The sequence below is a fragment of the Erinaceus europaeus genome, chromosome 2 (genome assembly GCF_950295315.1).
Source record: "Erinaceus europaeus chromosome 2, mEriEur2.1, whole genome shotgun sequence".
Classification (NCBI taxonomy): domain Eukaryota; kingdom Metazoa; phylum Chordata; class Mammalia; order Eulipotyphla; family Erinaceidae; genus Erinaceus; species Erinaceus europaeus.
The window spans coordinates 6,082,008-6,109,940 of NC_080163.1; the positions used below are offsets into that span (position 1 = coordinate 6,082,008).

At 53.7% G+C, this 27,933-nt stretch overlaps 3 protein-coding genes across 9 annotated transcripts in view; all 3 read left to right on the plus strand.

Moving 5' to 3' along the window:
* The window catches only part of LOC107523543 (leukocyte immunoglobulin-like receptor subfamily A member 5), a 77,736-nt gene extending 59,616 nt beyond the window's left edge, over positions 1-18,120 (plus strand). For all 3 annotated transcript variants that reach the window (XM_060175693.1, XM_060175679.1, XM_060175686.1), the window contains one exon: positions 17,768-18,120. In XM_060175693.1, coding sequence (XP_060031676.1) covers positions 17,768-17,779 — 12 coding nt within the window. In that variant the 3' untranslated portion in view covers positions 17,780-18,120. The remainder of the gene's footprint in view (positions 1-17,767) is intronic.
* The window catches only part of LOC103124466 (leukocyte immunoglobulin-like receptor subfamily A member 5), a 52,468-nt gene extending 34,348 nt beyond the window's left edge, over positions 1-18,120 (plus strand). Inside the window, exons 5-6 of the mRNA XM_060175736.1 lie at positions 17,393-17,437; positions 17,568-18,120. Coding sequence (XP_060031719.1) covers positions 17,393-17,437; positions 17,568-17,779 — 257 coding nt within the window. The 3' untranslated portion in view covers positions 17,780-18,120. The remainder of the gene's footprint in view (positions 1-17,392; positions 17,438-17,567) is intronic.
* Positions 1-26,056, plus strand: LOC132533512 (leukocyte immunoglobulin-like receptor subfamily B member 4). Of its 5 annotated transcripts, XM_060175593.1 has the most exons (10): positions 22,039-22,364; positions 22,564-22,599; positions 22,744-22,779; positions 22,899-22,934; positions 23,170-23,469; positions 24,143-24,277; positions 24,525-24,567; positions 24,647-24,714; positions 24,885-25,042; positions 25,726-26,056. In XM_060175593.1, exons 1-10 carry the CDS (start codon positions 22,319-22,321, stop codon positions 25,858-25,860), a joined length of 993 nt encoding a protein of 330 aa, XP_060031576.1. In that variant the 5' UTR covers positions 22,039-22,318; the 3' UTR covers positions 25,861-26,056. The 5 variants fall into 5 exon arrangements, with proteins under 5 accessions (XP_060031572.1, XP_060031590.1, XP_060031576.1 ...); XM_060175589.1 differs by lacking the exons at positions 22,039-22,364; positions 22,564-22,599 and adding exons at positions 1-227; positions 14,547-14,582 and having other exon boundaries at positions 22,744-23,028; XM_060175607.1 differs by lacking the exons at positions 22,039-22,364; positions 22,564-22,599 and adding exons at positions 14,333-14,401; positions 14,547-14,582 and having other exon boundaries at positions 22,744-23,028.
* The last annotated feature ends 1,877 nt before the right edge of the window (positions 26,057-27,933 follow it).

Sequence of the window (27,933 nt, forward strand, 5' to 3'; positions counted from 1 at the left end):
CCTGTGAGGGCACTGGGGCTGGCTACTCTCTTAGCATATGAGGGTGAGGCTCCTGTGGGGGACAGTTCCCCTTCCTGTGGGGTGCTGACGTGACAACTTTGTGACTGGTAAGCCCAGCCCTGAGAGACCATACTGTGTGTCTGTCCATCCTGCCGCTCTCAGAGGGGCCTCTGGGCTCAGAGGAGGACATGCCATGACCCCCACCCTCACAGCCCTGCTCTTCCTGGGTGAGATGGACCAGGGGGACACTCCAGTCTGGGAGGGACCCCACAGCCAGGCCTGCTGGGTCAGGACCTGTTGGTATGCATGAGACCCCTTCTGTTTCATTTGGTTTAAATCCCCCCTGCTTAACACTATTCTATTTACATAACCACTTCATTCTATTTACGTAACCACTGTTAACAAGTTCCACCCTCCCTCCAGGGCATTTGTGGTTCAGTGATAGGATTCTTGCCTAATCTGCCCCCTCTTTGTCACACTCTGATTTTCACCAGTCACTTTTCTCTCCACCCTCTCTATGTCACATCCTGTTTCCACCTTACTTGGCAAGTATATATAAAGACAGCATTGTATATATAAAGACATTTACAGTACTGTACTTTGAGTTTAACTTAGCTCGTCTTAGATTGTGCTGCGTCCTGCATGAATAAAGAGATACTGCCTACAGCTCAACCATGAGTCCCTGGTCATCTGTTACCCGCCCGTGAAGCCAGCCCATTGAAAACAACATAACCTGTCGAAAACAACAAGGACCCCAGGATTCAGTGGCTTTGTGGGGGGAGGCTTGTGCTCAGGACTCCGGACACCCCTCTCACAGGGACTCTCTTCCAGCGCTGAATGTTGGCCCCAGGACCCATGTGCAGGCAGTTGAGTTTGTCCTCAGGATCCCTGGACCCTCATTGGGGACCGGGGCCCCCAGGCCTGGCAGGGGGAGAAACAGGTCTGGGCTGATATGTGGGTGAGTCTGGAGCATCCTGGGATGAGAAGTACTACTCTTTAGGAATTCATTAGCACTAGACCATTCAGAAAAGACACGGTAAAAACACTTATAGACTGAAATGAAGAAATTCTAGACTTTACAAAAAAGTATGAAAGTAAGGGCCTGATTTTGGCACATCTGTTAAAGTGCACATGTCACAGTGCACAAGGATACAGGTTCAAACCCCTGGTTCCTACCAACAGGGGGAAATTTTCACAAGTGGTGAAGCAGGTCTGCAGATGTCTCTCTGTCTCTTTCCCTTTCAATCTCCCCACTCCTTTTAGTTTATCTCTGTGTCCATCCAAAATAAATGAATAAATATGAAATATAGCACTCTGCTAAAGGCAAACAGAGTTCCCCTGTATTACAATGCTGTAACACAACCAAAACAAATGTTTATTTCTGCTTCTGGGTCAGGGCTCCAGGACTCAGGGTCTGTTTGGGGGGAGGCTGGTGCTCAGGACTCAGGATCCCCCTCTCACAGGGACTCTCTTCCAGCGCTGAGTGCGGGCCCCAGGACCCATGTGCAGGCAGTTGAGTCTGTCCTCAGGATCCCTATTCTTAACACACATAAACCAGCCATCTGTGTTCTAGGATCATGATGTCTTAAAAAAAAATAGTCTAGCAGTCCAGGAGGTGACACAATGGGTTAAGTGTTGGACTTTCAAACATAAATTCCCAAGTTCAATCCATGGCATCACAAGTGCCACAATGAATCTCTGGCTCTTTTCTTTCTTATTAATAAATAAGACTTCAAACCTATAGACAACTAGTTTTTTACAATGGGGTCCAGAACATTATACAGAGAAAGGAGTCTCTTCAATAAATGTCAGTAGGAAAATCAGATTGAAAGGTGCAGAAGAGTGAAACTGAAGTATACGTGCTACCATCTACAAAAGCCAGCTCAAACGGATCAAAGGTGTGGGCCTGAGACCAGAAACTAGCAAATATATGGAAGAAAAAAAACCATTCTTGGTCTATACAGACACACCAAGAAGACAGCAAGAAGAAATACAAAGCAGCGGGACAGGGTCAATGTGAGAAGCTTCTGCACAGCACAGGGAACGAGCACAAAACAAAGATGTCCTTCAGGATGGAGGAGAACTTTATACAATAAATATCAGAGGACCAATCACCAAAGCAGGTAAGAAGTCCAGTGAACTCAGTGCTAGAAAAAGAACCCCACTAAAACGAGGGGAGGGGATGGACAAAGCTTTACCAAAGGAGAGATACTAACAGACATGAGAAAATGCTCAGAAAGGTGAAAACAGATAGCAAATCACTGCTATGCCTGAGACTGTGGTCAACAGGAAGACAGGAGGGAGAGGGCAAGCTTAGGACACAGGAGAAAAGGAAACGGAGAACCTGGGGAGGGAGAGAAGGCGAGCTTAGGACATCGGACAGACGGAAACAGGGAACCTGGGGAGGGTGGCCTGTGGGTGCAGAGCAAGGGCCATGGAGCGAGGGCGGGATGCTGGGGCCTGAGCCCACAGGGTCTCTGTTGGGGTGAGATACCCATGAGGGTGCGAGACTGTCAAGCTAGACTGCCAAGCTAGACTGTCCACCTAATTTGGAAAGCTGCTTATATACCCTTTAAGCCAAGTGCTGCGTGCATTGATTGGTTACAGGATGATTTTGAAATAGGTACATTTTGATTGGTTACAAGGTAGTTACAAGGTGCACCAATTAGGTGCGTTCAGGTACATGGGTCATGTGCTAAGGGATTGGTCACACTGTGAGTCATCAAGGTCCCTGTAAGACAAAGCATGAGGTAGATTGGTTAAATTCCATGCCCAATCCAGGCTGCCGAGGCTTAAGTGAATACAGAATGAAACATACAGTTTGGTTGGCTGCCACGCCCCACTCAACTCCAGAACGACCTGTCTGACAGGGTCAGCACCCAGGAAAACTCCCTTCAAGGAAGAATTCTGGGAGTGGGTCTTGGCATCCTGAGCAGATCTAAATTGGAAACTCTGATTATTGATTTCATTATGTACATGGTAATGATGCCGTGTAATCGGGGACAAACAGCCCCTGTTCCCAGATTAGATACAAATGAACAGGAAATGTACACAAAGCAATGAGGTAGATGAACTTATGGGTCATCAAATACATAAAGTTTTAGGAAAAATTTTTAATAATACTTACTCACCTCCTCTTACGAAATATGTTAAAACTCTACGTAAAATACTATCTGCTAAGCCTGTTACTCAGAAATGCATCACCCCATGAAGTACGACATTTCTGTGTAAAACCACAAGGCCATCTAATCAAGAAATGAGCTTTACTTTCTGTTCCAGATACTGTTTATGTAAGACTGAAAGATATATAAACTCTCACTGGATGAATAAAAATGGAGCTCAGATTCCCCCTCCAGCAGAGTGTGGTGTATTCTGTTCTCCCTGCGCAGACTCCTGACCACCCCCCCCCCCGCCCCCCGTGGTCGTCTTCCGAGTTCCCTCATCCTTCCTGCTGCTCCTCCACTCCAGCAGTCCATCGCAGTTGGGTTCATTCTGCCAAACGAAATGATTCTACCAAATTGGTTACATTTCTAGTTCCCTAGGTTTGCTGAAATGCAGGAACAGTGGAGGCATCTGTCTGTCTATTGTGGAATTAGGGAACATTTTATTTCAACACGCCACAGGTGCACATCCCAGTGAACCATCTGCCCACAAAACAGGCGCTGGTGCTAGTAGCACGAAGTAGCTGTGAAGCTTCCCAAGCGGGGCCAAGGAGCCATGGGGAAGGCCTGGCCGCAGCTCATCCTCAGGGACAAGACACAAAGCCCCTGCAGTCCTCGCATCCCCCTGGAAATTGAGGCAGGAGCAGAAACCCATGGCGGCCAAGGGGGGGGGCGGTCTGGAGAAGCCCTTCCAGTCTGTGGGATCTACATGGTTAACTGTCACGTGGCCAGAAGTGGGCGTGACCCGAGACCCCGTGGCCAGCAGTGGTTGGGGTAGGATTTAGGGGCGGGGCCTGCAGTAGGCTGGGGCGGGGTCTGTAGTGATGTGGGCGGGGCTTTGGGCGAGGCCTGCAGGTGGTACGTTGCTAAAAGCTGCTAGGTCTGTGTCTGGGTGTCACCTCTTACTAGTCATATATTCAGGTACTTCTCTTCCTTGCCAAGCTCCCTGCTGGCACAGGGCTGCCCTCTGCCTAAAATATGGAAGTAAAAGGGGCCAGGTGGTGGCGCATTTGTTACAATTTCTAGTGGTGCACTTCCTTACAAAGCCTCAAAACCTAGATATAGACCAGGGGCCATGAGATAGGGGATATGTACATGTATCCATAAGTTAGGGGGAAAATATAGACCTTAAAGAAAACTGAACAACAGTTTTCAGTGAGTCAATAAATGCAGCAGGCAAGTAGAAAGACCTAAAAAGACGCCATAAAGTACCTAATCAAATAGTTTCTGCTTGGACCTTATACCCTCCTAACCTACCTCCTATTATGCTTCTGTCAATCACTGCAGGGTAACCTTGTCAGACAATATAAGGACTACAAAAAAAAAAAAAAAAGAAAGTGCATATGTACATGGAGGGCTTGCTACTCAACTGTTAAGCACAACGAGCTCATCTCCTTCGCCTCTCCTTGGATTTAGACTGAATGAATGCAAATAGATAAGCCAAACACGGACAGATGATCTACAAATATGGCCTGGTTTCACTCATGGGTGGACTTTAAGAATGAGAACAGAAAGTGGGGATCCAAAGTCAAATGTGGACAAGGTGTGGTGTATTGCGCCAAAGGAGAGGACCCTGGGGAGGAGGGCTGGCTTTAGGGGTCCTGGTGCCCAAGTTGGGGTGAAGGTGTTTTGCAGACACCTGTCAAACACTTTGTCAACAACTGCGCTGGAAACCATTAGCCACACACTCCCCCCAATAAAGTGATAAAAACATTTCAAGTAGTTTGAGTTCCAGATATGTGGACCACTTGCACTGAAATCTAAGATGGCTGACTCTAAAAAAAATAGTGATTTGCCTGACTATAAGATAATGGGGGTGTAGTTCCACATCACCCACACCAGCCAAGGTCGGCCCCTCATCCCCAAGGAGAACCACCAGAGTTCTCCCAAGGTCTTAGAGGCAGAATCACCTTTCTTTTCAAGTCCACGCGTTTCAGTCTCTACATTCCACACATGAGTACAAGCACCCCGTGCGTGTCTTTCTCTCCCTTACTCCGCCAAGCACCATCCCCTCCAGTCCCATCCACTCGTTGGGTCCCACAGGACACATCTTCATAGTAACTGAGTAGCACTTGGGGGTCGGCCCACACATTCTCTCTCCAGTCACCTCGACGTGAACGTTCAGTCTGCGTCCAGACTGGCTGTTGTGAGCAACGGGGCTACGGACATGGGTGCACATGTCCCTTCAACCAGGACCTTCGTGTCTTTTGTTTCCTTTATTGCCTCCAGGGTCTCTGATGGGGCTTTGTGCCTGCATGTCAAGCCTACTGTCCCTGGAGCCAACCCTCCTTTCACCCTTCTATTAGTTAAGACAGAAAAATAGTGAGAGAAGGGAGAGAGAGAGAGAGAGAGACAGCAGCATGGCCTCACCAGTCCTGAAATACCCCCCCCCCCAGCAGGTTGTTCCCCAGTCGGCACAGATGAGAACACAGGTTTACATATGGCCGGTGAGAAAACCGACTTGGGGACCTTGACCTCCTTGGCGCTGGGCCCCCTGCATAGCTACCCCCAGCACAACTTCTCCCTAGCACCCGGTCAGTGGTGTCACTCCAGCCCCTCCATCAGGACCCTCTCTGGGTGGGCAGCTCACACATTTTCTTCCCTCAGCTGACAGGGTATTTCATTGGTATGCAGACATGAGTGACAGAAGAAGGCCAGGACACTCAGGAGGATGACAATGATGGGGTCAGGACACTCAGGAGGGTGACAATGATGGGTCAGGACACTCAGGAGGGTGACAATGATGAGGTCAGGGCACTCAGGAGGGTGACAATGATGGGGTCAGCACACTCAAGAGGGTGACAATGATGGGGTCAGGGCACTCAGGAGGGTGACAGTGATGGGGTCAGGTCACTCAGGAGGGTGACAGTTATGGGGTCAGGATACTCAGGAGGGTGACAGTGATGGAGTCAGGACACTCAGGAGGGTGACTGTGATGGGGTCAGGGCACTCAGGAGGGTGACAGTGATGGGGTCAGGACACTCAGGAGGATGACAATGATGGGGTCAGGACACTCAGGGGGGTGACAGTGATGGGTCAGGACACTCAGGAGGGTGACAGTGATAGGGTCAGGACACTCAGGAGGGTGATAGTGATGGGGTCAGGACACTCAGGAGGGTGACAATGATGGAGTCAGGACACTCAGGGGGGTGACAGTGATGATGTCAGGACACTCAGGAGGGTGACAGTGATGGGTCAGGACACTCAGGTGCCAGGCTAGCTTCACAGGCGGGAGAGAGATGACCAGGGACTCATGGCTGAGTGGGATGCAGTTCAATCTTTATTGATGAGGAATGCAGTGCAAGCTAGCTAATCTAATCTCTCTTCATTAGAAAGCCCTGTCCTTTATTTTTCCTGAGGCAGAAGTGTCAGATTGGAAAAGGATGTACGTAGGATAGGGGGCGGGGAGAAGGAAAAAGCGTGTGACCCAGTGGGGATTAAAGGGTGGAAAACATGCTGTGACTAGGAGAGGGGGCGGAGCGGAAAAGCGCGCGAACCAGTGGGCATTAAACCAGTGCGAACAAAACAGTGATTATGTGAATAGACCACAGCATCAAGCGATGCAACAGAAGGGGCCATAGAAGCAGAATTTAGAAGTAGACCAACACTCAGGAGGGTGACAGTGAGGGGGTCAGGACACTCAGGAGAGTGACAGTGATGGGGTCAGGACACTCAAGAGAGTGACAGTGATGGGGTCAGGACACTCAGGAGGGTGACATTGATGGGGTCAGGACACTCAGGAGAGTGACAGTGATGGTGTCAGGACACTCGGGAGAGTGACAGTGATGGCGTCAGGACACTCAGGAGGGTGACAGTGATGGGGTCAGGACACGCAGGAGGGTGACAGTAATGGGGCAGGACACTCGGGAGATGGACAGTGATGGGGTCAGGACACTCAGGAGAGTGACAGTGATGGGGTCAGGACACTCAGGAGGATGACAGTGATGGGGTCAGGACACTCAGGAGGGTGACAGTGATGGGGTCAGGACACTTAGAGTGACCTGGCTTTTTCAGAGAAGGCTCACAGTGGAGGGTCCCCCAAGGAGGCCGTCATGAGGCTGGTTCACAGGAGCAGCTCAGGGCTGAGAGGCAGGCTGAGAACTCTGGGAGACCCAGACTGAGGCCAGGCTTCAGCAGAAAGTCTGCTTCCTCCTGGTGGAGTCAACACTTTCTCACGGTCCTGTGCCTCCGGAGAAGTGAACCACACCCTCTGGCTGGCTGATAAAAAGTATGTGGTAGCCTAGACCAAGTAGATCAGAAGCATCCAATAGCACATCTATATACAAGATACTGTACAGCAAACCATAACAAAAGGACTTTTCAAAGTTAACCCAATTACCAAATAATGTGATGATAACATTAACTATCGATTGTCTTTTTGAACCCTAAGACAGCAGGAACCCCACATCTCCACTATAGAGGCCCTACTTCACCCAGTCCTGGAACCCTTGGATAGGGCCCACTTTCCCGTATGCCTCTCCCAATCCATATCAAATAATATTGCATCTGCCCATCACAACCTAACCAATGCAACAATTGCCACCTCAACATGCTTCACTTCAGACTGTGTCCAGAGACTTCATGTGTGGAATGACAACCCTTCAGCTTCATTACTCGGGTGAGACCTTTCCTTTCATAGTATACTCTAATTCCATCTCAGGTGGTTCACTTTCTAACAAAGTCCCAAAACCTAGATATACACCAGTTTCTGTGAGAGAGAGCATATGTTCACACGTATCCGTAAACTACTGCAAAATATATACCTGAAAGCAGAAGTACACTAGAGTTTGCAGTGAGTACCCCCCTAACACTTCCTCTCCACTATTCCACTTTGGGTCCATGATTGCTCAACAATATGTTTGGCTTCATATGTTAACTCTCTTTTCAGTCACCAGGTTCCAGATGCCACCAGGACGCTGGCCAGGCTTCCCTGGATTGAAGACCCCACCAATGTGTCCTGGAGCTCAGCTTCCCCAGAGACCCACCCTACTAGGGAAAGAGAGAGGCAGACTGGGAGTATGGACCGACCAGTCAATGCCCATGTTCAGCGGGGAAGCAATTACAGAAGCCAGACCTTCTACCTTCTGCAACCCACAATGACCCTGGGTCCATACTCCCAGAGGGATGGAGAATGGGAAAGCTATCGGGGGGGGGGTGGTGGTGGGATATGGAGATTGGGTAGTGGGAATTGTGTGGAATTGTACCCCTCCTACCCTATGGTTTATTAATTAATCCTTTCTTAAATAAAATTTTAAAAATGCATGCACACACAAAAAAAGTATGTGGTAATGAGAGAGAGACAGAGACAGAAAGAGAGAGAGAGGGAGAGAGATGGAGATTGAACCCAGCCTCTCCACTTCTCCCCAGCAAGGCTGTAGGTACAATGGTGACTGAGTGGCCCCCTGAGGCAGAGCACATAGTAGGGAGAGGGGTTGTGTCCCAGGGCTGCTGCCATTTGAAGGGTCGTGTGACTGTGCAGTATGCTACCACGTGTCAGGCACTGTTACAGTGCTAACAAGTATCCATGGTACCACTAAGATCTTTACTATAATACTTGTGGCTAGTTACTGACATCTTATTGGGGGGGTAGATGCCTAGATAAACTGCTAGAGATGTCAGACACAGAGAGACTCGTGGTCAGAATGTTCCCCATCACCTAACAAAGATCACAAGAATTTTTCTCCATCACCCCTGTTCTGGAAAAGGCCAGAAGAAAGGATCAGCCAGACAAGCTAGACTGTGATAATGCCATGTAAGTAAAATGCCAGCAACTGAAGTATGTGGCACAGCACATTTTAAGAAACGCCAAGTTACCCCTGCTCAGAAGGTAGGGAGTCATTAAGATTAGAGTAGCGTGGGCCAAAGAACTACACAGATGGTTTTCTGGAAAAGAAACACATGTGGCCCACAGACACATAAGGATATTCTCTATTGATATCATTAGATAAATGCAAATTAAAACTGCTCTGAGATGCCATAGGGGACTCTGCTGGTGGAATGAAATCTGTGACAGCCCCTTCAGAAGATTGTGTGTAGAATCCTTAACCAAACATGGAATCATCTTATAATTCAACAATACCACACACAGGCATTTATCCAGTGGACACTCAAACAGTAATTCGAATGGACACGTGGCCCCTGTACTCATGGCTACGTTATTCACAACAGCCAAAGAGTGGATGCAGCCTAAATGCCTGTCAACAGATGATGGGCTAAAGAAATTAAGGGAAGGGAGTCGGGCTGTAGAGCAGAGGGTTAAGCACAGGTGGCGCAAAGCACAAGGACCGGCATAAGGATCCCAGTTTGAACCCCGGCTCCCCACCTGCAGGGGAGTCGCTTCACAGGCGGTGAAGCAGGTCTGCAGGTGTCTATCTTTCTCTCCTCCTCTCTGTCTTCCCCTCCTCTCTCCGGTTCTCTCTGTCCTCTCCAACAACGACAACAACAATAATAACTACAACAATAAAACAACAAGGGCAATAAAGGGAATAAATAAATAAAATAAATATTAAAAAAAAGAAGTTAGGGGATATGTACTCTTTGGAATATTGCTCTGCAATAAAAAAAAGGCAATTCTTCTTCTTTTTCTAGTGTTTGCCCTTCTTCCGTAGCCAGTCAACAGCGTCAGGTTGAGCCTGATGTAAAGTTTCGAGACCTCCTTTGAATCTGGAGAGGTGGCAGTCGTTGACTATGTGGGTCATAGTCTGTCTGGAGCTGCAGGGGCAGTTCGGGTCGTCTCTGGCTCCCCAGCGATGGAACATAGCGGCGCACCGGCCATGGCCTGTTCGATAGCGATTGAGGAGGGCCCAATCATAACGTGCTAGGTCAAAGCCGGGTTGACGCTCGCAGGGGTCTGTGATGAGGTGTTTGTTCTTTACCTCAGCTGACTGCCAACTCTTTTTCCAAGAGACTGGAACAGAGAAGTTCAGTGTAGGCATAGGGGACCAGATTGGATGACGAGGAGATTGGATGACGAGACATCAAGCGTTGGACAGGGTGGGCAAAGATCTCCGCGTATATTGGCAGGTCCGGTCAAGCGTAGACGCAGGAAATGAATTTAGATGATGCCGCATCCCAGCGAATATCTGGTGGGGCGATGTTGCTAAGAACTGGCAGCCATGGGACCGGGGTGGAACGGATGGTTCCAGAAATTATCCTCATGGAGGAATATAATTTAGAATCGACTAAGTGGACATGGGGGCTACGGAACCATACTGGGGCACAGTATTCTGCAGTGGAATAGCATAATGCCAGAGATGATGACTGTAGTGTGGAAGCGCTCGCGCCCCATGAGGAGCTGGCCAGTCTTGCAATGATGTTATTCCTCGTGCCCACCTTTGCTGCAGTTTTTATGAGATGTTCATGAAATGACAGAGTGCGATTGAGAGTAACGCCAAGATAGACTGGCTGGGCTTCATGCCGGATTCTCCTATTGTCAAGCTGCACATTAAGATCACACAAGGCCGAGGCATGGTGTAGATGGAAAACAGGTGATACCGTTTTTGCAGTGCTAGGGATTAGTCTCCATTTTTTACAGTAATCAGATATATGAGACATGTCTTTCGTGAGTGTTTCCTCAAGGATGTCAAACTTGGATGCCTGAGTTGCACAGCAGATGTCATCGGCGTAGATGAACTTCCTTGAAGAAGTTTCTGGGAGGTCATTGATGTAAATATTGAATAGCGTAGGAGCCAGAACAGAGGCCTGGGGGAGGCCACTTGAGACAAGTCTCCATCTGCTAGACTTGTCACCCAGATGCACCCAGAATCTTCTGTTTTGGAGAAGAAACGATATAATGTTGGCCACCCATGGAGGCAGGCATCTTGAGATCTTGACTAGGAGACCATGGTGCCAGACCATGTCATAGGCTGCTGTGAGATCAACAAAGACAGCACCCATCTTTAAATTCTTCTGGAATCCATTTTCAATGTAAGTTGAGAGGGCCAGGACTTGTTCTCAGGTAGATCTTTCTGGGCGGAAACCAGCTTGGGCGGGTGATAGGAATTTCTCTGTGAGAGGAGAAATTCATGACAGAAGCAGCCTCTCAAGGAGTTTGTAGTACACAGAGAGGAGAGAAATTGGTCTATAGCTGGCGGCCAGTGTTGGGTCTTTCTTTGGTTTCAAAACTGCTATTATCTTTGCACGACACCAAATTTTGGGCATAGATTCGGATTCCAAGATGTGGGACAGGAATGTAGTGAGCCACTTCTTTGCCACGGGGCCCAAGTTAAGAATGAGTTCTGGGGTGATGTTAACATAGCCAGCAGCCGTTCCCGGTTTAACCCTCTTCAAAGCATCTTCCAGTTCAGACAGTGTAAAGGTAGAGAGTTTTGGAGATGGACAAGATAAATGGAAGTGGGATGACCACTCATGGGAAATTTCTCTTTTCCAGACTGGGTCGATCTTAGCATGTCCAACTTGAGTTAGGTGATTGGTCACTAAGTTTGGAGATACGGGAGGATGGGAGATGGGAGAGGGTTGGCTACCGGCACCCAGACTATGAAGAAGCTTCCAGGCCTTCCTACTTGAGTGGGTGAAGTTCAGACTTTCCGTGAGTTGTTTCCAGTGGGCTTGGCGTGCTGCATCCAGGGAGGCAATGAGATGGTCAGCCACATCTGGGTCGCCCGACTCATCATACTGCTTTAGTAGTTGCTCGCATTCAGCATCAAGACCAGGCGTATAGTTAGCACGTCTCCCACGAGGAATAGCTTGGGAAGCTGCTTTGAAGATGGCTTGGCGGAAGCGCCTGTAGGAATCTTCAGAGGGGATAGAGTTAATTGGAATTGCAGGAACAGATTTGTTGGTAAGATCACTGAACAGACGCCAGTTTGCTTTCCGAAAGTTCCATCTTAGTTTCTCCGAGCACAGAATCAGTGGGAGCTGGAGACCAATGTGGATGATAGCTGGGCGGTGATGACTGTGCGGGAAGATCTTGAGAACTTGTCTCCTAGCGGGAAAGGCTTGGCCGTTGACTGTGCTAATACAGCACAGGTCAGGTGATGAGTCTTTATTCCATCTAGCACTGTGAAAAGAGCCTGGCTGTTTGGGATCGTATAATAGGGAGTGGTCATTCGCTGAAGCCCAGTCAGCTAAGATAGAGCCGTCAGCACAAGTGGAGGAATATCCCCAGTCTTGGTGATGACTATTAAAGTCTCCAACGTAAACGGCTGGGTGATTCGGGCTAGGCAGGACCTCATTATCCCATGAGGCACTGGTAGGCTTATATACGTTGACGAGCTGAATAGTTCCAATAGTAATGGAGTCGTAGAAGGCAGTATTGTCTATGGGACAAAATGGATGGAACTTGAGGTGGTTATACTTAGTGAAATAAGAGATGTAGGGCAACTACTGGATGGCTTCACTCATGTGTGGAGTCTAAATATCTGATGTATGTGACTGGAAAAAACCCAAACTAAAATGAAACAAGCAAAAAGCAGAAACAAAGACTGTTTCTAAAACTTTGTGAGAACTCTGGTGGTTGGTTATCTTTGGGAGGCAGGTGGTGGGGACACAGAACTCCGGTGGGAGGTGTGGTGTGGGACTGTCCACTGCAATTTGACAATCCTGTAGCTCACTACTAATAACAAATAAAAAATATATAACATCACCCTTCTTAACATACATGGCAACTGAGCACAGAAACTAAGTATTTGAAAACTACAAGTGTTTTAATGAAAGGAGGACAAAGTCAGGGAGAAGAGGGAAAAAGAAGGACATTCAGAAGTAGTAACAGGTGTAGGTGTGACTTAGAAAGGAAGAGAAGGCAGGACCACAGAGAAAAATGGGCAAATATATAAATATAGATAGTTATAGAAATAAGTCAGCCAGTATCAGTGACCTTGGGAGAACCACTGCAGTTTCCCATGGAGGGAATGGAACACAGAATTCTGGTGGTGGGAACAGTGTGGATTCTTTTTTGCTCATAACTTTTTAAAAAATATTTTATTTATTAATGAGAAAGGAAGAGAGAGAGAGAGAGAGAGAGAAATAACCAGACATCACTCCATTGCATGTGCTGCGAGGGATTGAACTCAGGACCTCATGCTTGAGAGCCCAATGCTTTATCCACTGTGCCACCTCCCAGACCACTCTCATAACTTTGTAAATGGGTCACCCAACAGACCACACTCACCCAAGTATTTTTCCTCTCCTGTGTGAGGACCAGGGCTCCCCATCCTGTCAGAGGTGGGGACCCCACTCCGATGGCTGTTTCTAGCCCAGGAGCTGCTGCCACTTGACTCTGACCCTTCATTTGTCTTCTGTCCCCCTTCAGGAACTTTCATGTCTTTGCTTCTGCATCAGAATGAATCTTACACATCAGCCCTGTGGTCCCGGCTGACTCCCCATGTCACAGCCAGAGGGTCTCCTGAGGGGAAATCCAGCCCCTGCTTCTAGATGTTGGAAAGTGGGGTCTCCACAGGACCCCAGGTCTGAGCCCACAGGGATTATCAGGGATGGAAGTGAGCACTGCCTACGCCGTGTCCAGGAGGAGAGACCTCACACTTGGCGGTGTTTGTGGGGACAGGTCACGATGTCATCAAAATGAAGCTGTGGGTCTGAGAATCAGCCACTTCACCCTAAATCTCAGCCCCTCACTGTCCCTGCAGAGGAGGCAGAGGGGCACAGGAGGGGGAGCTCTGCCAGGAGACGGGGCCTGAGGGGCAGGAGGGCCTGGGCTGCTCACAGAGGGAGGAGGAGTCAGCTGCCCAAACAGAGAAGTCCATGCAGGCATGGCGGGGAGAAAGCCCACGCTCTGGGCTCTGCTTCCTTCCCTCTCTGCCTGGCTCCCCTGGGTGCCCAGACCACAGGGACCTGAGCTGACAGCACAGTGACCTGGGAGCCGAGTCTGCAGATCTGAGCCTGCAGGCAGCAGCCCTGAGTCCCCTCACAACTGGGGGGGGGGGCAATGGCCATGGGAGGGTCCAGGGGCAAGGGGTGTCAGTCTGGGACAGGGAGGGAGGCCACAGTGAAGACTCTGAGGGAAAGAACCGGTCCTGGGTCAGCTCACCTGGCAGGGGCATCGCAGAGGCACCAGGTCTGTTTGCTGCTCCATAGACAGGACAGCCAGGTTGGGCGGTGGGGCAGTTCCTTTCCTGTGGGGGTGCTGATGTGACAACCTGCCCTGAGTGGCCACACCCTGAGAGTATGTCCATCCTGCCAGGCCCCAGGCTCCCTCCAACTGCACAGCCACCTCAGAGGAGGACACGCCATGTCCCCCACCCTCACAGCCCTGCTCTTCCTGGGTGAGATGGACCAGGGGGACACCCCAGTCTGGGAGGGACCCCACAGCCAGGCCTGCTGGGTCAGGGCCCCAGGACTCAGGGGCTGTGTGGGGGGAGGCTTGTGCTCAGGACTCAGGACACCCCTTTCATAGGGACTCTCTTCCAGGGCTGAGTTTGGGCCCCAGGACCCACGTGCAGGCAGGTGAGTCTGTCCCCAGGCTCCCTGGACCCTCATTGGGGACTGGACCCCTCAGGCCCTGCGCTCCCAGAGGAGCAGGTCTGGGCTGATGGGGGGGGGGGCTTGTCAGGGAGGGTCCTGGGCTGAGAGCTGGGGCCTGGGGATGGGATTGTGTTGTGACCCCACCTCTGATTTCCTTCTAGGCCCCCTCCCCAAACCCACCCTCTGGGCTGAGCCAGGCCCTGTGGTCCCCTAGTGGAGACCTGTGACCCTCAGGTGTCAGGGGCCCATGGGGGCCCAGGAGTTCCGTCTGAATAAAGAGGGAAGCCCAGAGCCTTGGAATAGACAGAGCCCACCAGCTTAAGGAGACAAGGCCACATTCTCCATCACACACATGACAGAGCAGCAAGCAGGGGTATACAGGTGTCTCTATCTCATCTCCTCTGATTGGTCTGAGCCCAGTGACCCCCTGGAGCTGGTGGTGGTGAAAAGTGAGACTCACTCAGGGGTCCCAGCCCAGGTTCTGCCCTCGGGAAGGGGGTCTGCTCTCAGGGGGTCCCCATCACACCAGCCCTGGGGAGTAGCGGGAACCCCATTTCCGATGCTGCCTCCTCTTCTCCTAGGATCCTACAGCAAACCCTCCCTGTCAGCCCTGCCGAGCCCTGTGGTGACACCAGGAGGGACCGTGACCCTCCAGTGTGCCTCATGGCAGAGATTTGACAGGATGGTTCTGACTCAGCAAGGAGAAGGCAAGTCCCCCTGGACCCTGGACACACAGCCACACCCCAGTGGGCAGGTCCAGGCCCTGTTCCGTGTGGGCCCTTTGACCCCCAGTCACAGGGGGACGTTCAGATGCCATGGCTGTTACCGGAGCAGACCCCAGGTGTGGTCACCCCCCAGTGAGCCCCTGCAGCTCCTGGTCTCAGGTGAGGCCCTGTGTGTCTGTCTCAGCTCAGTTGTCCTTCCTGTCCCAGGAAACATGAGGCTGTAAATGTAGCATTTCAGGGTGGGGGAGAGACAGATGGTTCTGCAGAAAACTCTCGCCTGAGACTCTGGGCCCAGGACCAGTCCCAGTACCACCATCGCCCAGAGCAGAGCAGGGCTCTGGTGTCTCTGTCTCTCTCCCGTTAAAATAAAGCAGCTGAAATATATTCTTGTGGCACAGTGTGGGTGGGCTCAAGGAGGATCACAGAATGAATCACTCCTTATGATAAAGGTGTTTTGCTTGTTAATTTGAGCTACCTACTGACTGTGGACTTAGGACATTAGCTTACAGTCGCACGAGTCTCAATTGTTGTTCCATTAAGTTCTGATTTATCTTCAACTTTATGAAACTCAGACTTTAGGATTTCAGTTTTTTCATGATTTCACACCAATCCTACTGACGCCCGGCGCTGAAGACCATGGTTGTACAAGTCTGACGCTCTGCCCACCGCATACCTGCAGGCAATTCAGTCTGTTACACAGCTAAATACTGACTTGTGCCTGGTCTTCACTGACAGGAATCCTCTTCTCCTGAGCTCTTGCAAGGCGGCTCACCCGATCTTTCCTTTCTGCTCAGCTGTCTTTCCCTCTGGCTTGTGAGCACAGCCTGACACGCTGAGCCTCTGGGTCCTCACTCTCAGATAACAGCCTCATGGCATCTGCCGAGGCCCATGCTTGCGGGACTGTTCACCTGGTTCCAGGTGTCTCCTTGTCATTAGCAAGATGGGATCTTACACTACAGTCGTTTTGGCTTTTCTCTCAGAACCAGTGATCACAGATGAGCAGGGCGAGCTGTATTCTGTTAAGAGCTCGCTCAGGAGAACGTGGGCTCCGGGGTTTTGAGCGAAGGGGGGGGGGAAGTTGACCTTTAAGACAAAGATGAAAGAATTTGCCCTTTGTTCTGAGAAATGCAGTGGATTGCAGACTTCAGAGATTAAGGAGAAGGAGAAACAGAAAGAGAAAAAAGGGGAGGAGATGTAAGGATGTGTCCCCCAGCCCAAGTCAAATGCATCAGGCCCTGAAGCCCTTCTCCCTGCCCCTCATCCTCAGACAGGCCTGCAGTCCCTGTGGGCACAGGCTGAGGGCTCTCTGGGCCCTGTTCTCCCTGCAGCCTGAGACCTGCCTGGGGCCGTGTGGGCTCCTGCCAGGCTCCTGGTGCTCAGAAGTCAGCTGGGCTGTGGTGCCCAAGTGGGAGCTCACGGGGCAGTGCTCACAGCTGACCTGCATAGAGACCCACAGAGTCCCCACAGGGAGCAGAGGCCAGGTGATGTCCCAGTGAGCTCACAGCTCAGGCAGGTGAGAGATGTGTGCAGACAGGGTGTGATGCCCTGTAAGCATGATTGAGTGAACAAACCAATGAGTGAATGAATGAATGAATGAATGAGTGAATGAATGAGTGAATGAGTTAATGCTGGACCCCAGGTGATGAAAATGCAGAGCTGAGAGGGAGGGAGCTGTCTGGAGTGGAGAGAAGGGGCCCAGCCTGACTTCAGCCCCTGTGCTCCTGACACTGGGCCCCTCAGCCCAGCCCTCCCCCTGGAGTGAGTGCTCAGCCAGGAATCAGCATCAGACTCCTGTCCTGACAGTCAGCTTACTGTCCCCGGGAGAACACAGCCAGGGCGCAGACATTTCTCTGCTGAGGGACAGTTCACCGTCTGGGATGTGCTCAGAAGCAAGCTCTAGATTTGGATCCAGGGAGGACTGAGAATTATTGAGGGGTCCTCCTGGAGCAGAGGAGGGTCACCCAGGGACGGCTGTATCCAGAGAAGTGCAGGAGTAGAACAGTGTCCAGGAAAGACGTCAGGAATGTGAACCCCTGTGTCTCTCCTTGTCTGTGACCCCAAGAGCAGCTGACCCCCCCAGCCCCATATGGAACAAGCCCAGCTCTGAGAATGGTGAGGAGGGTCAGGGATGGGGCTGGGCAGAGGATCCCATCTTGTCAGGGGAGGCCGCGCCTGGGTGACGTCAGGGCCTGGGTGACACTGACCTCCCCTGACCCCCTGTCCTCTGTGTCCACAATTCCAGTCCCTCCCCTTGAAGACCACACAGCCATGTCCACAGTAGCAGCCACTCAGCCCCAGGACCACAGGGTGGAGAACCTGATCCGGATGTGCGTGGCTGTCTTGGTGCTGCTGGCCCTCGGGGTCCTGCTGTGGGAGGCTCGGCACAGCCAGAGGAGCACCCAGGGTGCCGCCACTGGCAGGAGGGACCCCCGGGGGTCCCAGGAACCATCCTGAGGGGAGGATCCTGGGGTCTCTCTGGGCCTGGGAGGCTCTGAAGCAAAGCCACAGCATGTGCTGGTGAGCCGAGTGCTGAAAGCCTCATGGAGGGTGACAGAGCTTGTCAGGAGAGAGTCGGGGTCCCCAGGGGGCTTCCCTGTTAAAGCTGCTGCTCCCCCTGCTGCCTCTGCCTCTGTCTTCTCACCCCGTGACAGGAGGGGATGGCACATGCAGGTCTGGTCCTCACCGTCACACTGCCCTGCTGTCCCTGTCCTGCCTTTCTCGTCCCTGCTCTGTGTCACCCCCACCCTTCCCCTGACAGACTGTGTCTGTCCCAGAATAAACAAGCGACGTAAGTTCCCGTGTGTGAAAACTATGTCTTACATCACCGTGAGACCCACTCTGGACCTGGAGGCCTCCCTGCCTGTCCGATGCCACCTGGCCCCGGGACCCTGGAGTGTCCCCCGGCTGAGTGACAGTGGGCGTCTGAGCTCTGGCCAGAGGCTCTTGGTCGGCAGCTCTGGGGGACGCCCGGACGCCCAGGTCTCTGGCAGTGATGCTGTGGGGGCTCCTCAGCTCAGGGCAGGGCTGTGTGGCTCTCTGTGGCCCCGAGGGAGGGTGGCAGACCCTCCTCTCAGCTGAGAAGGCCCCCAGGGTCCTCACTGGGCCAGGAGCTCCTAGGTCTGCCTGACCCGACGGTGATGAGGTCACCCCACTCCATGTCACACCTGACCTCAGTGACGTTGTGTGCATAGTCCTGGTGCTGCCATCTTCAGGCCAAGCTGCCACCTGATTCGGGACTGTGGGTCCTGGGAGAGCGCACTGAGTGCCCAGAACCCAGTGACCGTGGGCAGAAGAGCCACCTGGGTCAGGGCCAGTGAGGCTCCATGGCGGGTGTTGACGGAGACACCCCTGTCACCCGGGCGCTCTGAGAGCTGGGTGACGTGTTTGCTCAGCGCTGTGGCAGGGTCACAGCTGTGACAGGACACCCTCTGTGTCCTCAGAGCAGAGGCCAGTCTACCGGGCATGGCTGTTTTCTTTCTGCATCCCCCCTTGCTTCCTCCCTCCCTCCCTTCTTTCTTTCTTTACTTCCTTCCCTTTTTCTTTCTTATTTCTTCTTCCTTTCTCTCCCTCTTCCTTCCTTCCTTTCTAGCTTTCTTTTTCTCCCTCTTTCTCTCTTTCTTTCTTTCTTTCTTTCTTCCTTTCTTTCCTCCCTGCAGCAGTTATCCCTGGGGCTCAGTGCCCACACTACAAATTCTACACTTCCAGTGGCCATTTTTTCCTGTCCACCCCCATTTATTATATTTGATTGGACAGAGAGAGATTGAGAGTGCAGGTGAGATAGACATGGAGAGAGAAAGACAGACACCTGCACACCTGCTTTACCACTCATGAAGCACCCCATGGAGGTGGGGAGCGGGAGGGAGCCTGAAGCCGGGTTCTTGTGTGTGGTGCTGTGTGCGCTTACCCTGGTACACCCCGCCCGGCCCCCTCCTTTCTTTTTAATTGCTACCAGGGTATCTCTGGGGCTTGATGTCAGCACTGTGACCCTACTGCTCCCTCTGGCCATTTTTTCTTCCTTCCTTCCTTCCTTCCTTCCTTCCTTCCTTCCTATCTTATTTGATAGGACCGAGAGAAATTGAGAGGGAGGAAGAGACAGAGAGGGAGAGAAACACCTGCAGGCCAGCTGCCCTGCTCATGCAGCTTCCTTCCCTCCTGTGCTGGGGAGCTGGGGGGGGGGCTTGATCTTTCCCCACCTGCAGGGGGAAAGCTTCACGAGTGAGCGGTGGAGCAGGGCTGCAGCTGTCTCTCCCCTCTCTACCTTCCCCTCTCTTCTCCATTTCTGACTGTGTCTATCCAATAAATAAATAAATAAAGATAATAAAACATAGTTTTTATTAATGGTCACTACAAAAAGAGTCAAAATCTAACAGACCAAGGGTTGACAAAACTAGAAATAAGCAGGCACTCCTACAGCTGTTAAAGGCCAGAACCCACTTTCTAGACAGAACCCCTTTTAGCGGCTAACAAAAGGCAAAGACCCCAGCTGGCAAGATCAGAGGCCAAGTAGCTGTCTCTACTGCAGCATCCATCTCCATGGTTCACACGTGCCGTGGGAAGGGGATAGGGAAAGAGGTCCAACCCCCCCCCCCCGAGTGAAACATTGAAATGAAGTCAGGTCCCGGCGGCGTCTCCTCTCCCTCCTCAAGAGAGCAGCCTGTGCAGTGCAGGCAGGGGCGCAGGGAAACAGGCCTCCTGCAGCTGCGCAGACAGGAGGTGCCCCAGCCTCTGTGGGAAGTGCAGCGGTTCCCGAGGGCTCCTCTAGAATCCCCCCTCACCGGGCAGCCCCACTTCCAGGTCGAAGTCTCCACTGGGCAGCAACACCCCCCCCCCTAGAAGCTTCTGACGGTGCTGCAGCTCCTGGCCCTGGGCTGTGCGCATCCCATCAGAAGGCACGAGGCTCACAGCTGGTGTGTGTGTGTGTGTGTGTGTGTGTGTGTGTGAGAGAGAGAGAGAGAGAGAGAGGGAGAGAGAGGGAGGTGAAAGCAGGCAGGCAGCATTGGGCTACGAGCACTCTTCACAGTAGCCAAAGTGGAGCAGCCTGATGCCTGTCAGATGAACAGAGGCAGGTACGTTCTCAGACACAGGCACCTCAATGCGCCCTTGGGAAAGATGACAGTTACTTCATAGAGAAGGAACCCAGAGGGACAGGAGTCACTGGGACGAGTGTCAGGACCGGGCAGTGGGGGGTGGGGTGGGGAGTGGACTCAGTCATCACCGGGGTGGACATTCTGCTGGTGAGGGGAACACCTCGCGGAGTAGATTGGAGTTGGAGATGCAGTTTGAGTTTACTAAAAATAAAGGGAACCATATAGATTCCTTGTCTTTCTCCTTTCTTTCTTTCTTTCTTTCTTTCTTTCTTTCTTTCTCTCTCTTTCTTTCTTTCTTTCTTTCTTTCTTTCTTTCTCTCTCTCTCTCTCTCTTTCTTTCTCTCTCTCTTTCTTTCTTTCTTTCCTTCCTTCCTTCTCTCCTTCTCCTTCTCTCCTCCTCCTCTTCCTTCTGCTCCACCTCCAGGGTCATCTCAGTGCCGGCACAGTGAATCCACTGGTCCTGGAAGCCATTTTTCCCTTTATTTTTTTTTCTCTCTCAAAATTTTTTTGGATAGGACAAAGAGAAATTAAGAGAGGGGGGGAGATAGAAAGGGAGAGACAAACACATGCAAACCTGCTTCACCTCTCATAAAGTGTCCCCCCTCCACAGGTGGGGGGAGGGATTAAACCATTTGGGTCTTTGTTCAAGGTACTATGTGCACTTAATCAGGTGCACCACTGCCCGGCCCCAAATCACTCACTTTCAGATGAGCTATTTTAAGGACATGCAAACACTCATTTGAAGGGACACGTGCCCCTGTGTTCACAGCTGCACTATTCACAACAGCCAGAGAGTGGAAGCAGCCTAAATGCCCATCCACAAATGACTGCATAAAGAAGTTATGGGATATACACTCCATGGAATACTACTCTGCCATCAAAAAAGATGATACTGTGTCCTTTGGGACAAGATGGATGGAACTGGACGTGATGCTTAGTGAAATAAGAGATGAAAGACAGCTGCTGATCGGCTTCATTCATGTGGAATCTTGCTGCACAAGAACTAAGAAAACCAGAAAGGCAGAAGCTGAGGGCCTGTGTCCTAGGCTCAGTGGGGCTGGTGCTTCTCACTGGGAGGCGGGAACACAGCGCTGGTGCTGGCTGCGGTGTGGACTATGCCCTGCCTTACATTCTTGTAAACCACTGTTAGTCACTGATAAAAGTGGCCTGAGAAAGTGAAAATGGACAGAAAGCATCTAGTTTATATTCTGTGTCCTTTGCACCAACAGAAGGGAACAGAAGCAAGAGACATGGTTCCCAGAGCCCCTTACACCGGAGGGATCAGGTCCAGGCTCTGTCCCTGGCAGGCTGGACACTCACCAGGTCAGAGGGCCCAGAAGCCACCACAGTTCATGACCATGTGACAGGGACACCCCCAATCTCCACGTCTCACTTTGTTCCTCTGGAGCTTCCCAAGGCTGTGGCCATGTCCTTCATCGGAATCCCTGTGAGTCTGCCGTCACTGAGCTGAGCCCCCAGGGCAGCCAGGGGCTGTCACCTCCACCCTGAGCTTGTCACAGGGGCAGCGCAGAGACATGAGGGGATAGAGAAGGAAGTGACTTCTAGTCAGTTCTGCTTTCAAATCAGGTGACACCGCAGAATCACCAAGCCCTGCCCTGTGTCCTGGTCCCTCCTGGCCCTGCTCCAATGTCACCCTTGGGTGGGCTTTGCCCTGAGAGTAGGCTGAGCATGTAGGGTCTGCTGACACTCAGATCTGCTCTGAGGGCCCAGAGCCTCTGTCCTTGTCCCATCCTTCAGGGATAGAGAGGCCCCAAAAGGGCCCTTCCCCTTCCTGTGAAGACACACAGGGAACCTATAAAGTGTGACACCCAGCTGCACCTTGTTGCATCCTGGGGTGCTCTGCCCTGCCAGCCCTGGGCCTCCCCAGCTCTGTACCCTGGGGGCCATGGGAGGCAGCCCCATCTGGACCCTCACTGCCCTTCTCTGCCTGGGTGAGCTTGGGGACAGAGGAGGGGTCCCCTCCCTCCAAGGTCCTGTCCCTGAGGGACCCCCTGACTCAGTGGGGGCAGGCCTTCTGGGAGGGGGTGTGCTCAGCACAGAGGGGACCCCAGGTTCATGGCCCAGACCAGGCCTGGAGCTGCTGTGTGTTATGGGTGGGTGAGTGAGGGTCTCACAGGGACTCTCTTCCAGGGCTGTGTAGGGGGCTGTGGGACCAGGTCCAGGCAGGTGAGTTCCCCCACTCCTCAGCCTCAGCCCAGGGACTCTGGGAGGTGGACACAGTTGTTGTGGGGAGGTACGCAGTGTGGGATGAGCCTGCTGGGGAAACTGAGGCAGAGGCAGCCCTGACTCTCAGCTCTGACTCCTCCCCAGGGACCCTCTCCAAACCCTCCATCTGGGCAGAGCCAGGTGCCGTGATCCCCAAGGGGAGCCAGGTGACCCTGTGGTGCGAGGGGTCCCTGCAGGCTGGTGGCTTCTGTCTGCATAAGGATGGGGGCTCTGCCCCCCATGTGACCAAGGTCCTGCAGGTCCCCAGCAACAAGACCGGCTTCTCCATCAACTCCGTAACTGAATTCAGAGCTGGGCTGTACCAGTGCTCCTACCTCAGCTCCAACATGTGCTCAGAGCGCAGTGAGCCCCTGGCCCTGGTGGTGACAGGTGAGAGGGGACCCGGGACCCTCCCCACGGGGGCTCCTCCTCACAGGAGAGGGACAGAGTGTGGGCTCAGGGGCCTCAGCCCACAGTGCAGCCTGTGGTGTTGGGGTGACGGCCCCCTAACACAGCCCTCTTCTCCCTCAGGAGTGCTCCCCCCACCCTCCCTCTCAGCCCACCCGAGCCCTGTGGTGGAGGCAGGAGGGAGGGTGACCCTCTCCTGCAGCTCAGAGACAGCATCGGGCACTTTCCACCTTCTGAAGGAGGGGGGCGCTGACCCCCACACACACAAGATGTCAACATTCACTGGGGGCAAGAGCCGGGCGCAGTTCCTTGTTGGTCCTGTGACCTCCTCCCACGGGGGCACCTACAGGTGCTACGCCTCCTATAACAACAACCCTCAGGTGTGGTCACAGCCCAGCAACCCCCTGCACCTGAAGGTCACAGGTGAGGGACTTTGCTTGTTTCTTTTTCTCCCGGTTCCCAAATGACATCCCTAACCCTGTGTCCAGTGGAGTCAGGTGTGTGTGGGGGTCCTGCCCTCCTGGGGTCAGGGCCTTGGTGTGGCGCTGAGGGAGGGAGCAGCAGGGACTCTGTTGCCCTGTGGCTTGTGGCCTCATGTCCCCTCAGTGCCCTGTCCCCGTGCCTTCAGCTGAGCACAGCAGCCCCCTCATGGCCCCCACTCTGCACACTGGGGGTAGCTACTGGCTTCAGGCCTTGGTCTCTGCACTCAGCCTGTCAGGAGAGCTGAGCCTGCTAAATCTGAGTGGGGGTACAGCACAGGGTTCTGCAAACAGACTCTCCTGCCTGAGGCTCTGAGGCCCAGGTTCAATCCCCTGCACCACCATCAGCCAGAGCTGAGCAGGGCTCTGGAAACAAAGAAAAAAAAAGAGCAAAATCCTATCAGGCTGGGTCACCCAGGGGCCAGGAACTTCCTCTGGGCCTCTTTCCCTGCCTGAGCCACAGGGTGAATGTTGTGGCCACAGTGAGGGAGAATCCACAGCCAGAGAGACGGCTTAGGGCTTAGTCAGACCCAACCAAGCACCACCTCTGGCCCCTTCCTTTGGCTCAGGGGGTTCAGATGGCACAGGGCACCAAGGCCCCCTCTTCAATGGCACAGGGCACCAAGGCCCCCTCGTCTCCCTTCCTGCTCTGATTGGGATCCTGGTGGCCGTCCTCCTGCTGCTCTCCCTCCTCCTCCTCCTCTCCTTCCTCTTCGGAAGCCTGCATCATCAGGGGGAGCACAGGCTGCTGTGTGAGTGGGGCTGGGGTGACCAGCCACAGGGGCGGTGGGCTCCCCGTGGGCCCAGGACAGACAGAAGCAGGGATGGGGAGCAAGGTGGCTCTGGGTGTCTGACCTACAGAGAAAGCAGAGCAGTGAGGGCTGGTCCCTGGCTTCCACTCCTGAGCTCCTGGGACACACGGACTGTGGGTACCGGCCCTCTGGAACCCTGTGTGCAGGGGGGTCACCCCCAGGCAAGACTCACTTTTCACTCCCACAGGGGCTGCCGGCCCAGAGCCACAGGACAGAGGCTTGCAGACCAGGTACCCCCCACCCCGAGGACCCTCCATCCCACTCACAGCCCCTGCCTGCCCTGACACTGCGTCTCCCCTCCCCCCACAGTGCTGTGGCCACTCCCCAGGAAGACGCCCTGAGTGAGAGGAAGAGGAGGAGCAGCCAGGGGGACAGAGGTTTCTGGGTGAAAGGGCTGGGAGGAGTGGGGGTGGGGTGTGGATGGAGACCCACCTGTGTGACCTGGTCACCCCTCCCCCTGCATGCCAGGGCCCCACTGGGGAGCGGGGTGGTCACAGCCCTGAGAGATCTTAGGGGTCCCCACATGCCCCCCTGTTCTGCCCCCCAGATGCTGCAGAGGCAGAGACGCGGCCTGAGGAGGGGGCACAGCTGGACTGTCGGGTGAGCCCTGCTCCAGCCCAGGACAAGGACCTTCCCGTCCCCACTCTGACTGCAGTGCCCTGTCCGTCCCCAGCGTCCCAGCTCTCAGACCCAGCTCTCCTGCAGGTGGGGTCCCCTGACACCCCACCCTCCTGATTTCTGAGGCTTCCTGAGCCCCCGGGGTCTCCTCCCTGCCCCCTTGTCCTCTGTCTGACCTGAGTGTTGGGGTGAAGCCCCAGGGGACAGCTGGACAAGGGGCCCTCCCACCTCCGCCATCTCTCCCTCCTCCAGCACTCTTGGGGGCTCTGTCTGTGGGCTGGCAGTGAGCAGACTGTCCTCGTGCCCAGTGCCCTGGGGGTCTATGCAAATGAGCAGAGTGTCCCCAGAGCAAAGTGCCACCAGGAAGCCCCCAGGAGAGGGGCCTGTCTCAGGGGTGGTGGCCCTGAGACAGGTTCAGGGAGGACAGGCTGTCCACACCTGAGCCACACCCCGGGGCGTCTGCAGACCCTGCTGAGGATGGCTCCAGGGCCCCACAGGAACCGACCTGCCTGACAGCCTTGAAGACCATCTCAGGGCCCCTGGTGGCCAGGCCAGGCTGACCCCCACTCACTGTCTCTTAGCAGCCCAGGAGGGGTGAAGACCCCAGGAAGCCCCCTATGCCCAGCTGAACCAGGAGGGCTCAGACTGGGAGCGGCCAGGCAGGGAGAGGAAGGACAGAGCAGGGGAAGGGGACAGACATGCGGACAGTCAGGCAAGCCCCTTCCTCTCCACCCCGGCATCACACCGGCTCATGGATCCCCACCCTGCAGGCTGCCGCCTCCACAGCCCCCCAGGATGTGACCTATGCCCAGCTGACCCTCAGGCAGGGGACGGTGCCCCCTTCCTCCTGGTCAGAGGATCCCCCCGAGGAGCCCAGCCTGTACGCTGCTCTGGCCACCCAGTAGCCCAGGGGTCTGGGCCTCCCATGCCAGCCCCCCTCCAAGTGCAGAGCTGTCCCCATGGACACTTCCTGATGACCAGCCAGCCTGGACCCTGACGGCCACCCGGAGGCCCTGGGGCCCTTTGGGAGTCAGCTGGCTCTGCCCTCACACAGAAGGAATGTCCCACGTTTTGGAAATAAAGCGGCTGGCTCCTGAGTGACTGCTGTGTGGGTGACTGATGTGGGTGGACCCGGCTTCTTGGCTTCTCAGCGTCTGCAGGCCAGCAAGAGAGGGGCAGCTCCCGGACAAGGGGCCCTGGGCTGCTGTGTGGACACCCGGGGGCCAGGGGCGGCACGTCCCCGGGGAGCCCATGCCGCCATCTGAGGGGCAGGGGATAGTCAGCGGACAGGTGGCCTCCAGACCCACAGGTGAAGGGGACAAAAGAGGGGACAGGAGGGGGGCAGGTGGAGAGAGAACAGGAACTGGTCAAGCTGCCATGTGGCTCCAGCCAGGAGCTGTCCAGTCTAGGGCCACTTTGGGGACAGCTGGTGGCACCAGGGCAGTGGGCTCACCAGTTAGGGCCAGACCCAGGTGGGCAGCAGGTACCGGCCCCCACTGGTGCTCTGGGGTTGCCCTCACTTGCTGCTGAGGGTGCCGGGGCTCCGTGACTGTCTCCCCAGGCCCTCAGGGGCACTGCGGGTCTGCCAGCTTCTCACCAGGGCTCAGGGAGTTACCTGCAGTTTCTTGCCAGGCCCAGGGCAGCCCAGCCCCCTCTCCACAAGGTGCTGGTTGGTTGGTTGGCTTTTAAGCAGCTTGCTGCTCAGCTCTGGCTTGGGGAAGCTTGCGGAGGCTCCAGGAGGCTGGAACCTGTGAGCTCAGAGTTTTAGGCAGGAAGTCTTCTGCATAACCACTGGGCTATCTCCCCAGGGGATGAAAATGGAGCTGAACTGGGGTCTGAGTGCCCAGAGAACCAAGCTCTGACGCAGCTCCTGCAAAGGGCGTTTGCTTTATGGCCTCTGGGGTCCAGAGCCAGAGGACGGAGGCTCTGCGCTCAGTTGACCTCCCTGCTCTGGAGAGTCGGCCTTTATCACAGGTGGGGTGGTGAGGGCGGGAAAGGCGAGGGCGGATGTAAGGAGGACAACACCCCCTCCCAGGACGGGTGCATCAAAGCCCTGACCAAGGGCAAAGGGGCCTTGACTCTCCTCTGTTATGGGGGCTGCCCCTGTGGGTTTAGGCCCAAGGGCGCCTTCAGTTTCCAGGCTGCTTTTGGCTTTAGCAGATGAACGGATGGAGTTAACTGCACCCCAGTAACAGGTCACTGCCCCCCAGGTCACGCCCTGTCCTTGTGGGGCTGGCCGCAACAACAGAAACATCACACATTTCATGGGTGTCTTGAGATGGTGCCACCCCATCATGAGCCTGAGGGCTGAGGAGACAGCATGAGGGGTATGCAGACAGTCTGTCAGGCCCAAGGCTCTGAGATCGCAGCTTCACCCCTCCCTCCCCCACCCCAGCAGCACCACAGCTAAGCAGTGCTCTGGTAAGAACACAGACATTAACAAACATCAATGACCAAATGAAAGTTTCTTATAAAACACAGTTCTAGGGCCTCAAACCTACAACATGGGAAAATTGAGTCATTTCTGATAACAGATGAGTGGCTGAGAAAGATTAAGTCTATATACACGATGGAATAGTACTCAGCTGTGAAGAATGATGGACTTAGCACTTTCACCTCCTCTTGGATGGAGCTTGAAGGAATCCTGTGAAGTGAGATCAGCCAGAAAGAGAAGGATGAAGATGGGATGACCTCAGTCATGGGCAGAAGCTGAGAAATAGGAGCAGAAAAAGGAAACACAAAGCAGAACCTGGACTGGGCTTGGTGGACGGCACCAATTTCAAGGTCACAGAGGTGGGGGGCTTGGTGGAGGGCACCAATTTCAAGGTCACAGAGGTGGGGGCTTGGAGGGCACCAAAGTCAAGGTCACAGAGATTGGGGGGCTTGGTGGAGGGCACCAAAGTCAAGGTCACAGAGATTGGGGGGCCTGGTGGAGGGCACCAAAGTCAAGGTCACAGAGGTGGGGGGCTTGGAGGGCA

What these genes read in the sequence shown, in the direction of transcription:
- LOC132533512 (XM_060175587.1), top strand. Translation starts at nt 22,319, where the DNA reads ATGGGAGGCAGCCCCATCTGGACCCTCACTGCCCTTCTCTGCCTGG. An exon ending in GGGGGAGCACAGGCTGCTGT is followed by an intron (nt 24,278 to 24,524) that starts GTGAGTGGGGCT and finishes TCACTCCCACAG; the next exon opens with GGGCTGCCGGCCCAGAGCCA. An exon ending in GACAGAGGCTTGCAGACCAG is followed by an intron (nt 24,568 to 24,646) that starts GTACCCCCCACC and finishes CTCCCCCCACAG; the next exon opens with TGCTGTGGCCACTCCCCAGG.